Raw genomic sequence first — 12,452 nt, forward strand, 5'->3', positions numbered from 1 at the left:
TTTGCATCTATTGACTAGAAGCTGTGGCCTCTTTTCTGTATTGCTTTGGGATAAACAGGGCCCTGGGAACCCTAGCAGTGTCAGATAAATAGGCCCTGAAATGCTGGCCTGTTTGTCCCCATCAGGGGGCTGAGGAAGACGCAAATGCACAAGATGAGGTACAGGCAGGAGGTGGTTTGGAAGGCCCGAGGCACAGCACAGCACATTTTGGGAACTGGCACCCTCGGGCTCTCTCAGCAGGTAGGGGAAGAGAAGAGGCTCCCTATGTGTGCCACCTGGTCCTTGTCCCTAGCCCTGAACAGGTGGAAGGCGCAGCCCACCCTCAAGTCTTCAGCTTTTTGCTCCAACACTCCCTTCCTGGCTGTGTGACCTGTGTCACCTCACCTTCCTGAGCCTCAGTCTGTTCAACTCTCAAATGGGCTGAGGCGAGCTGCCTTGCCTGCCTGCAGTGCTGATTTCTGCTTTGGAGCTCTGTGCACTGGAGAACATGAGACACACAGGGGACTGTTTAATGACTTGTCCGGGAGGCGGGATAGCAGAGTCGTGAGGAGCATGGGTTCAGGAGCCAGACAGATCTGAGCTCCAGCCCTTGCTCTGCCTTTTAGTAGCCGAGCGACCTTAGTCAAGTAACCAAACCTCTCTGAGCTTGGTTTTCCTCATATAGAAACTGAATATTCATAGCATAGTTGTGAGGATTCACTGAGGGCTTACCACATTGCAAGTGTTGAAGAAATGGTACTTGCTAATACTACTTTTGCTACTGCTATTACCCTAGTGCTGTTGTTTGTACTATACTGCCATTGCTGCGGCTTCAACTGTGAGAACTCACAAATCACAGTCCTGGTGAGAAGCATAACCTCCACCCCCAGGATGATGAGCCTATTGGCAAAGCTTGGGATTCCCTCTGGGACTTTGGGCAGATCTGCTTCTCTTCTTTGGACCTGTTTCCACATCTGCAGTCCAGGGCACAGAAATCCCTTTTCCTCCCTGGATTGAAGTGTGGTTCACAGGGGTGAGGACGTGTGCCCCTGCCAAGAGTGAGGTCCAGTTTTTAATGCTTCCCTCCCAACGTGGCCCCACATCCCTTCCTTCCTGATTCTCCTGGTCTCCTGTGGTTTCAGCTGACTGCAAAGAAAACTTCAACACCGTGGAGCACATTGAGGAGGTGGCCTATAACGCGCTGTCCTTCGTGTGGAACGTGAATGAAGAGGCCAAGGTCAGTGCTGGGGGCAGTGACTGGGATGGGACTGGGCTGCCCGGAAGTGCCTATTCTGGGGAAGAGGCTTTCTTGCACCCAGGATCATGGCATTTGCTCCGATGTGGGCACCCATGGAAGACACAGGACACAGTGTGGTGCGGGAGCTCAGGCTCGGAGCCAGGCAGGCTGGGTGTGACTTTGGACCAGCGCCTTAGTCCCTCTGAGCATCAGTTGTTTTGACTATGAAGTAGGAGTGGAATCATAGCCCCAACTGGTAGGTTGTAGTGAGGAGCAGGTGAGACAACAGGTAGAGCACACACCTGGCCCAAGCATGGCGGCTGTTGATATTACTCCAGTCCACCCATTTACCAGATGGGAAAACTGAGCCTTCTGCATGGTCACACAGCAAGCAAGCCACTGGGGGCAGCCAGGATTCCTGACTTCTTGGCCAGCGCAGAGTGTTGCATGCGGGAGAAATGCGAAGGAGTCCGGTGACTGAGGGCTCGAATCCCAGTTGCCTCACTTCTCTGAGCCCATAAACGTGAGAACAGTCGCCTGCCTGCTAGGATCGGAGTGCAGCTCGCACATGATCGTGCCTGTCTACACACTGGAGGGGCCTGAGAAGATGGAGCCCCTGGTGATGTTTTCACACCAGTAGTTAAGCTGTAAAGATTCTTCCGGCCTTAGTGTTTGAGCCCAGCTGCGGGCTTGCCGTGTGCTCATGGGCCTTGCCGTGCCTTGGTTTGCTGTTTAAAGAGCCAGCATGGTGGAGAGGCGCCGGTGTGGGAGTCGGGAGCTGGCTACCTTCGGCCTGTCCCTTCCCCTCCCTGGACCAAGCTTACCTCACTCACCAGGGTCGGGTCTAGCTCATCTCAGGGGCATTTCTGGACAGGCTGGGGAGCCAACCCCTGCCTCCCCACCTGCCTCCGCACCTGCCTCTGGGGATGGCCAGGTTGCCTGGAGAAGATGGAGGTGCGGGAGCTCAGAAAACACAAAGGGAGCACAAAGGCAGGGATTATTATTACTCAGACAGACACTGCGGACTGGAGGAGGAGCTGGGGCCTCGGGTTCAGGGAGGTGGGTAGTTTCATGGGAAGGAAGAAATGGGTTTCGGTGGGGATTTTCTCACAGCCTCTCAAGCCCCCAGGCTTGGGTCTTTCTCAGGTGCGAGCTGGGTGGGGGTTGCAGGAGGGCTGAGCTGGCTGAGGGGGTGGTATGTCTGGCATGTGCCTGGGGGCCCGGTCCCCACAGCCAGGGAAAGAAGGGGGTCTGCCCAGACATACATTTCACATCCTGTTTGGGTCAGGGTCATTTCCAAAGGTAACATTCCAAAGACCAGGAGCCAGCCTGTGGTGTGGGGGTGGGGGTGGGGGTGTTCCCATGAGCCCCACAGAAGGTGGGGGATCACCAGGTGACCTTGCCAGCATCTGCCCAGCTGAGACTGACCCCAGGAGGACATCAGTTGGGCACAGGCTTTGGGATGGACTTCCAGCTGTCCCTCTCATGGCAACAGTCACAACATATCAAGCCTACACCCCTCATAGCCACACAAGATAGGGTTCATTATCCCTATTCCACAGACAAGGAAACCGAGGCTCAGTGAGGTAAAAAGATTTGTCCGAAGCCATGTATGGCTAGTGAGTGGCAGAGCCCAGCTTCCCACCATGAGTGTGGGCGGCCCCACCGCCAAGCTCACTTTGTTACGCCCCACGCCTGACTCTCTGGGGGAATGGCAGCAATTAATGGCCCTGCTTAGAGCTTCTATTTCCCCGGCTGTAAGATGGGGTGACTACGATGGCTCCCTTGCTGTATGTGCGGTGGGAGCAAATGAGCTGAAAGGCCCTCTTACTAGAGGGTCCTGTGATGGCTAGAGGGGGTGGTGGAGTGGAGAGGGGCTGTGTCTCTGGGTCAGCAGGAAAGTGGTCTCCCTGTGTTGGGGACAGGGGACTCGACCCTTTTCCACCTCCTTTTTCCAAGCTGCAGAAAAACGAGTCTCTGGATCTTAAGCTCCTAAAGGGCTCTTGACATCCCCCACAGCCTCCCCGCCTTGGGTTGCCCTTGGCAGTCTAGTGGAAGCCGTACCAAGCGTGGTGAAGAGCCTGGGCTGTGAGCCTGGGTTCAAAGCCCTGCTGCACCACACACCACCCGTGCCACCTTGGGAAAGTTGCCCCACCTCTCTGAGCATCAGCTTCCCCATCTGTGAAAGAGGAGTGCTGAGGCATGCCTTCTAGGGGCCCCATAAGGCTTAAGGGTGAGCCCCAAGCACACAGACGGCAGAAAAATAGGATCACTGTGGGATGGTGGGACTGGCCTCCTGGGCAGGCCAGTCACCCAGCTGCCCTCTCTGTCCCCAGGTGTTCATCGGTGTCAACTGTCTGAGCACAGACTTTTCCTCACAAAAGGGGGTGAAGGGTGTCCCTCTGAACCTGCAGATTGACACCTATGACTGTGGCTTGGGCACTGAGCGCCTGGTACACCGCGCTGTCTGCCAGATCAAGATTTTCTGCGACAAGGTGGCTGGAATGGGCGGACCCTACACTGGGCCTGGGGAGGTGGAAGGACTCAGCCCTGACCCATATATCCTCCTAGCCTCTCTGGGTGTGTGTGTCTGTTTCTGTTTTTCTATCCCCTCTCCTCCTTCTTCGTCTCTCTTTCCTGCAGCACCCCCACTCGTCCATCTCTCTGTCTCTCCGAGTTTCTTCTTTTCTGTCTTATATCTGTCTACCTCTCTCATGGCCTGTATTGACCTCAAGCAAGCAGGGCCAGGCCCCACTGGCCAGGCTGGGCCAGGTGGGTGCTGATACCTTCCCATTTCCTGGCCTTGCTCTGGAAAAAGAAGGACCAGAAGCCTAGCCCCTATTTAAGATGCAGAGCAGCAGCTGTGACAGTAGCCGGCCCCTCCCAGGCCCTTGGTGACCCTCTCTCTTCTCCTGCAGGGAGCTGAGAGGAAGATGCGCGATGACGAGCGGAAGCAGTTCCGGAGGAAGGTCAAGTGCCCCGACTCCAGCAACAGTGGTCAGTCGGGGTCCAGGGCTGGTGGAAGGAGAGGTGGAGACTCGCTGTGGGAGGGACCTGCGTGGAGCGACCTCGGGACACATTGGCTTCCTTCTCCCATCAGGAGTCAAGGGCTGCCTGCTCTCCGGCTTCAGGGGCAATGAGACTACCTACCTTCGGCCAGAGACTGACCTGGAGACGCCGCCCGTGCTGTTCATCCCCAACGTGCACTTCAACAGCCTGCCGCGCTCTGGAGGGGTGAGGCCGTGGGCGGGGCCTGCGGGAGCAGCCGAAAGAGGGTCCGGCTCCTGGGTGGGGCCTGCCTTAGCCCAGACCAGTGGGGAGCCACCTCCTGCCGTTCGGCTAGTTTCAATACCTTTACTGAATCCCAGGGGGTTACAACATGTATATATGGTCCTATAGCTTCAGTGACCCATTATATTGAAGAGAAGAATGTTATGAGGAAACAGATTTCGTACCCATTGAAATGTTCATGCTTAGGACACACAAAGAGGAGGCTTCTGATATCTGATTCCCAGTTTGATGGCAGCCACATGGAATTATCATGGCAGCACTTGTGGCTCTCACTGTGTGCCTGGTGTGGCTCTAAGTGCTTCCCAAGAATCACCTTCCCTACCCTTCTCTACAACCCTATGAAGCCGGTAATAATGTCTCACTGGATTCATGGGGTAGAAACAGAGGCACAGAGGAGTTAAAAAACCTCATGAGGCTACACAGCTAGTAAGTGGCAGAGCCAGGACCTGGCCTGAGGCCTCTGTTCAGAATCCGCACCTTTCCCCACTAGCTGCTTTGCCTCTCAAGCAGCCGGGGCTGAGCGCCTGGCAGCCAGGAGTGGGCTGGGTTCCCTGTTACAGCTGTCCTCTGAGAGACTGCACCTACCCCTTTCCCAGGCATGGTCCAGACCCCAGAGCCTGTCTCCTTGTGTGCTTCCATACCAGACAGTCCGAGCGCTTCCTTCCTGTAAGGACACAGCTCCGCGCAGTTTCTGCAGGAATGTTTATACACATGGACCTTGGTGTACTAGGCATGCTTAGTGTATTGACTTAGGACGATGAGGGAGGCAGTGGAGCTGACAGAGTGCTTGGCACAGGCGCAGAGCACTGTGGCCTCACAGCACCGGCGGCTGTGGGAACCTCTTCTCTGGGTTCTCCCCACTCTCTCACCAACTAGAGGCCCTGAGCAGGGACATGACCACTCAGGGTGAAGGTCCCTGTGGCAGGTTGACAGCTAACCTGTGGGGGATGAGGGCTGGGCCCGTCTCTGCACCTGTGAGCCTGGGAGAGGGAAGCGGAGAGCAGTAAGGAACAGACAGCCTGAGCTTGAACCCCGCCTCTGCCTCCTGCTGGGTGTGTCATCTCTAGAGGCTCTCTGCCCTCTCTAGGCCTCAGCTTCTTACTTCATGAGACTTGGTGATGCCTGCTGCAGACCACACAGTGCCAGGCACAATGTAGGGTCCAAGAAGAGGGCCTCTGGCCAGGCTTAGTGGCACATGCCTATAATCTCAGCTTCTCGGGAGGCTGTGTTGGCAGAATTGCTTCAGCCCAGGAGGTCGAGGCTGCAGTGAGCTGTGATGGTGTGACTGCACTCCAGCCTGGGAGACTCTCAAAAAAAAAAGAGGGCCTCTTCCCCTCACCCCCTTTGTCCTCCACTCCAACTGCCTAGTTACTACTGCAGAAACAACTGCCATTCCCAGCCCTCCTGGGCATGCGAAGGCCCAGGTGGGGCTCCGTGCGACTCCACTCTGACAACGTGGCTTTAGCATCTCCTGTGTGTTCATTGAGTCCCTGACCCATCCAGCTTGGGCTGGGTGATTCAACTCAACATCTCAGGCCACTTAAGGGCACTTGTCTGAGTAGAATCGGCTAGAAAGGCGTTGTAAGAGTATTCTCCCCACCTCCCACCAAAAAATATTCCTCCCAGAGAGCCTCCAGCAGCCGAGGGGCCCCTCGTCTTCTTGTGTGTGATGGAAAATGTCTTTTCCGCTTCATTGCAGGCAGTCCCCTCGGCAGGACCCTGCAGCTCCAACAGGTATGGAGAGCAGCAGTTGCTCACCTCCCTCCACACCCGTGCCCTCTGCAGCATGCCCACTGCCCCCAGCCTGCGTTTCTCCCTGCTCCTTGCAAGCGAGGGTGTGGGGCCGGAGGAGGAAGCCAACAGCTTCTGCCCCCAGCCCCCAAGCTAGAGCTATGCTTCTTTCTCACTGAAACTGCCTGGGTTTTTATGGGTTTGTTTTATGTGAAAAGTTGGCGAATCTCTGGCGAGACACTCGCTTGTAAAAAGGGAAAGAAAAAGACTCTGGTGGTGTAGACTCAGAGAGCAAAGAGGGAAGCTGTGCGGGAGGACTGAGCCGGGATGAAACCCTCCATCTCCTTCCCCCAACACACGCCCCTGGGGACCTAGCTGGGGCTGGAGCCCCTTGGCACTTTGGCCTGGGAAGGGCCTTCGTGTCCTTCCCTCTGTCAGCCACAGCCTTGGTACCCTGAGCAGTCCCTTCACCTCTCTGAGCCTCCACCTACACATTTGTCAGATGAGGAAATAGCCTTGAGAGGAGGGCAGCATGGATATGGAATCTTCGTAAGTGGGAAAATGCTTTATAAAGATCATTTGTTGTTATAATCCATTTCTTCCCTTACAAAATGTACTTTTTTTACATAGCGCTTTCACCCCAAATTGTGTTGCCACTTGTCACCTCACAGCAGCTTCAGAGTTAGGCAAGCAGGGTTCTTGCCCTACTTTACGGATAGGGAAACTGAGGCTCAGAGAAGAGAAGTGCCTTCTAGTCCCACAGCTGTTAAGTGGCGGCAGCAGAACTGGAGCCCACATCTGTCTTACTCCAAAGCCCACAATCCTTCCACCCCCACTGCCTCACATCTGACCTGATTTTTTAAAAAAGGAATGATGATGATGGTGATGATGAGACCACATTTACTGAGGCCCTACTGTGCGTCACACAGTGTTCTAAGAGCAGTGAGCATGGTCTCTTGTGGCCTCACACCACTCTATGAAGTATTGCTCTCATTGCTTTCTCATCATCCCATTTTATAGACAGGGTCAGTGATGAGTGAAGGGGGTCGCTGATGGGTTAAGAGATTCACCCAGGTCACATAGCTTGTGCGTGGCAGGGCTGGGATTTGAACCCAGGCAGTCCAACTCCAGACCTGCTGCTTTGCCCACTGTCCCTCTGCTTTGTACCCACCCTCGTGTTTTCTTCCCTATTTCTAGGGCCCCTGGAGGCCCAGCAGGGTCTTTCAGCCTCTAGGGATCCCCAGGTTCCTCACACACTCCCCCACTGCCACCCCCACAGGCTGCCTCTGAAGCGTACCTGCTCGCCCTTCACTGAGGAGTTTGAGCCTTCGCCCTCCAAGCAGGCCAAGGAAGACGACCTTCAGAGAGGTAACCTCCCGCCCTCCGTCCCCATTTACTCACAGAGCTCACCCCAGCTCCTGCATCCCTCATAGGCTTTCCCAAAGCCTCCTGGGGAGGGCCCAAGAAGCTGCTTTACCCCTTGGAGCTAGGTTTAGGTCAAGACTTGGGGGTAGGTGTAAGGAGGGCACCTTAGGCTGCTTGGAGAGACCACACAGGACTGGCGGCTTCTGTCTCCTGACCGCGTGTAGACGTGGGCATCCTGGGCAACTGGCATAGTCAACAGCCTCATTATGCTGGACGAGTCCCCTCTCCCCCACTTTTTCTAATGGGGGGGGTAAAAGAAGGGTGGGGTTTTCATGTCTGGCTTTCTTGCTTTGACGTTCTAAATCTGTAACTTCCTTGGGGTAAGGAACCAGCCCAAACCTCTGGGGGCTGTAGTTGACCATCAGAAAGCAACTGACTAGCAGCTAAGCTCAAAAGCTTCCAGCAGCTGTGAATTGAGCTGTGCGTTGCCCCTGGCGTTTCCAGACACTGTCATTAATTCCCACGGTGACTCTACGAAGTAGCGGGCAGAGCCTCCATCGATAAAATGAGGCTCCGTGATGTTAAAATCACATTTGCTAGGTCACCTGGTTGGCAGGTAGTAGAGCAGGGATTCAGACACCCCTACATCAGCACAGCCTAAGAAGGCACATGGGAATCTGCAGAGCTGGCCGAAGTGCCACCAGCTGGGCACAGACCCTTGGCAGAAATCCATCTTACAGTAATGTTTTCAGATTCCCCAGCCCCTGAGATGATCCTGGTCACATGATCTTCCTAGCACCCCTAAAGCTGCTCCTTGCTTTTCAGTCCTGTTGTATGTGCGGAGGGAGACCGAGGAGGTGTTTGATGCGCTCATGTTGAAGACCCCAGACCTGAAGGGGCTGAGAAATGCGGTAAGCTGCCTGTGGACCCCTCCCCATGGGCTCCCTCCGGGCTGCTGTCCCTGCTTCTCACCACACAGTTCTGATTTCACACGGGAGGGAATCTCGGCATGCCGGTGGCCTACCCGTCCCACCCCGTTCGGGGGACCCGAGGGGCCCTGCCGGTGGGGGTGTGCCACTGCGATGTTATCTCCCAGCCAGAACCCTGACTCCACCCCGGGAGTCGCACACTCTATAAATCCTCCTTAATCTGATGGCTGCTCTCTGACGAGCCAGGGCTTTTTGTTGGCTTTGCAAACCTGTTTCTGTTTTAATGGGAATGGAACCCAAAAAGACACACTCTTTTTCTTTCCCAGAGGGCCTCATTCCTCCTGCTTGTGGTTGACTGGGGGCCACTGGCTGGGGTGGCAGAAGGTAATTACTGTGCAAGAAGACCTTCCCCAACTCCCTAAACCACCAGAGAGCTGGCAAAACGGCCCAGTCCTGAATAAAACCCACAGCTAGCTTTGTGACTCCGCCAAAAATTAAGCAAACACAGCCTCCACCAGGGCCAGCTGTGCCTGAAGGTGGAACCGCTTGGAAAAGCCAGATGGTGTCCAGAGTTCAGGCCAGCAGAGGGAAAATGGCATCAAATAGTAACACTAGCTGGCCTTTATTGAAGGCCCACTATGTGCCAGGCAGTGGGTCAGACACGCCACCTGTGCTGGCTCATCATGTGCCCTTAACAACCCTGAAAAGTGGGTACTATGCGTATCTCCTGATTTCCCATGAGGACACAGCCTCCGAGAGGTCAGTTGACTTGTCAGGGTCACTCGGCTCTTGGTGACACATCCGGAATGCTGGCCTGGACTCTCATCATGCTCAGCTTCTTGTTCTCTTTACACATCATCAACCCTGCTTGGCATCAGCCCCAGAAGTTGGGCTCACAAAAGGCCATTAATGTCACCTAAATATACACTCAGAGGCTTGGGTTGGACGATCCCTTAAAGGGTCAGCTCCCTATCTAGTGCCTGCACTCCTGGTCTCCCACAGCACTTCCAAGCTGGTGCCCACTTTCGACTTGTGTGCCTCCAGGAATGGAGAGCTTATTACCTATGGGACAACCCATGGTGTCTTTGTCCAATTTGCCCAATTTACGGTGAGAGAGTTCCTGAGTTCTTCCTTAGACTGACTTGAGATTTTCCTGGTAACTTCCAGTCACATCGTCATTAAAAGAAATAGTAGTCTAAGCACTTTTCTTGCCAGGAGGAATCTGTCAGGGCAGAGAATAATAACTGAGAAGCTGAACCCGATCCTTTTTCTAAAATGCACAGAGAGGATGACCTCCCCTGATACCCAGGACCTGAGGTTTGCTGCAGCTTCTAGGCAGCTACTACTAATAAGCACCAACGTTTTACAGAGCTCTTGCCCTGGGACAGGCACTGGGCTGAGCCCTTTCCATAGTTGGCTCAGTTCATGTGCAGAACCACACTGGGTATACATCCTATTACTGTGCCCATTTTACAAATGAGGAAATGGAGGCTCAGAGAGGTAAGAGTGACCTGTTCAAAGTTCTGCATGTCCAGGTGGTACAGCTGGGAGCAGACTGGACCTGCCTGCCCCAGAGGAAACTTCAGAAGCTCTGGGGAGACAGGCTGACTCTGGCTGTGTGATCTCAGACAGGTCACGCAACAAGCCTCTGACCCACAGTCTCCTCATGTAGGGAAGTAAGTTCCAACATTTCAGATATGATGGAGTAAGTGAACCTGGGGTCTAGGCCTTGGGCACATGGCTTATCCTCGTCGAGTGTTTGTGGTGATATAGGAAGGCTCACAATAGGATGGTGAGTAAAAAGATACATAAAACCACATGGAACCTAAAAGCATCTGTACTCACGACTGTACCCTTGACCGAAAGATGGGAAGACATACACCCAGGTGTTAATGGTGTCTCTGAGAAACAGGATTATTGATGGTTGTCATTGTCTTCTTCATATTTGTCCACAATATGCATGTATTTTACTTTTGTAATCAGAAAGTAAGAAAAAAGTGATGTCATAAAAGACTTGTATAAATCTAGCGTGGGCAGCAGACAATGAATCACCTCTTTTCCTTCCAGATCTCTGAGAAGTATGGGTTCCCTGAAGAGAACATTTACAAAGTCTACAAGAAATGCAAGCGAGGGTGAGTGCCTGGTTTATCCTCCCCAGCTGGCTGCTCATTGCTGAGCAGTGTTTGTACTGGGCCTTGGTGGAGGGGCTGAGGGGATCGGAGTTGGGGTGGAGAGCTCCCCAGTCAGGCCACCGCCCCTGGTCACCTCTCCATCGGCAGAGACCAGACATGGGTCCCAATTGGGAAGGATGGGAGTGGGAGACAAGTGGAAGGGTCTTTACATATGACCTCCTGGGTGCTATGGAGGGAGAAGTGGAGGGTCCTGTGTCAGATGACCCAGGTTCAAGGCCACTGGAAAACCAAGCCATTTGATGAGGATGATAATGATTATAGTGACCAGCATCCACTTGCCCACCCACCATGTGTCAGACACGAGGCTAAGCACGTCCTGCTTAGCCCTCACAGCCACACCAAGAGGTAGATACCATAGTCCGCATTTGACAGATAAGGAAACTGAGGCTCAGAGGTAATAAGCAGTGCTCAGGGGCAGGAGGAGGGGATCAAAGGCACGAGGCAGACAGGCCCAACAAAGTTGCTGCTGGCAGAGCCAGAGGCAGGAAGGGAGTGGCTGGCGATCAGTCTGGAAAAGGAGTTGTCATTGGGAGTCATTTTGAGGGAATCCAGCCAGGGATGTTCCACAGGCCTCCTCCACCTTCGCTGGAGACTAGGCCAGGAGTTAAGCTGTACCCTCTAGGGGGCAGGCAGTGCCCAGCTGCCTGCCATGGACTCCTGGGGACCATAGTACCTTTGTTGCCTGCTCAGAAGACCCTGTGCGAGAGGGAGGTAGGGTCACCTGGTAACTGCCCTCCAGGCATCAGGCCCCTGGTCAAGGACAGTAAACCTGGCCTCTACACCTTTTCCTGAGTAGGTCCCTTCACTAGCCTGGCATAAGACCCCCAGACAGTGAGGAATTGTTACTGCTGTTGCCAGCCCAGAGGCCCCAGAACCAGAGCCCTGGGAAATGCACTCCCAGCCCCTCTGCCCACAGCTCCAATCTGACCGTCCTGCTGTGGATAGTCTAACTCCAGTGGCATTTCTAGTAGCCCCTTGGAGGTGCTCGGCTGCTTACCCCGTGGCTAGTGCATGTGGATCTTCCTTTTTAGAAGACTTTGCAAAGTAAGGCAGGTTTTGTGCTCAAGCAGAGTCCCCTTGCCATCAGACCCAGGGCCCCGGCCTTCTTCCTCACAGGCCCGGCCCCGCCTCCCTTCCTCCTCATTGGTTCCTACCCAGTCTCCCATGGAAGGTTGAAGGTGGGGGAAAGTGTCCATCCCTGCAGCCCCTAGGAAGGGTTTTTATTTATTTATTTATTTATTTATTTATTTTTTGGTTTTAGTTGCCTGCATGTCTAGAGTTTTTTGTGTGTCTTTTTTTTTTTTACAAGTTTCGGTTTCCAACTGAGGCTCACACGCTCTGTAAGGTGAAATCCACTTCATGGCGAAGGGCAGGCTCCGCTTTGCCCAGACAAGCCCAGCCCCACTCTCCCTTCAGCGCCGGTGCCCACGCCCCCTGGCTCCAACCCCACCTGTGGCAGGCCTCTGTTACCAATCCCACTCCAGGCCAGGCTGTGTGATTACGTGGGGGTCGGGGAGTGGGGGTGCATACAAGGATGTCCCCAGCCCCACTGGCTGGGTTGCCAGAGGCCTTCCCTTAAGCCCCAGCCAGCTATTTAAATCATAATTCTAAAGGCTTCCATTTACGGGGCACTTCCTACATATCAGGGACTGGGCTGCATCCCTCCCAAGCATCATCTCAGTGACTTTTTGAGCTGGGTATGATTATCTGTTTCTATGGATGGGGAAA

General features: G+C 54.3%; 1 protein-coding gene across 3 annotated transcripts in view; it reads left to right on the forward strand.

Moving 5' to 3' along the window:
- The window catches only part of GRHL3 (grainyhead like transcription factor 3), a 44,475-nt gene that overhangs the window by 19,550 nt on the left and 12,473 nt on the right, over positions 1-12,452 (forward strand). For all 3 annotated transcript variants that reach the window (XM_074380290.1, XM_003934852.3, XM_074380289.1), the window contains exons 8-15: positions 1,122-1,216; positions 3,553-3,711; positions 4,135-4,213; positions 4,317-4,450; positions 6,207-6,241; positions 7,518-7,606; positions 8,429-8,514; positions 10,600-10,664. In XM_074380290.1, coding sequence (XP_074236391.1) covers positions 1,122-1,216; positions 3,553-3,711; positions 4,135-4,213; positions 4,317-4,450; positions 6,207-6,241; positions 7,518-7,606; positions 8,429-8,514; positions 10,600-10,664 — 742 coding nt within the window. The remainder of the gene's footprint in view (positions 1-1,121; positions 1,217-3,552; positions 3,712-4,134; positions 4,214-4,316; positions 4,451-6,206; positions 6,242-7,517; positions 7,607-8,428; positions 8,515-10,599; positions 10,665-12,452) is intronic.

This window comes from Saimiri boliviensis, chromosome 11 (genome assembly GCF_048565385.1).
Source record: "Saimiri boliviensis isolate mSaiBol1 chromosome 11, mSaiBol1.pri, whole genome shotgun sequence".
NCBI lineage: Eukaryota > Metazoa > Chordata > Mammalia > Primates > Cebidae > Saimiri > Saimiri boliviensis.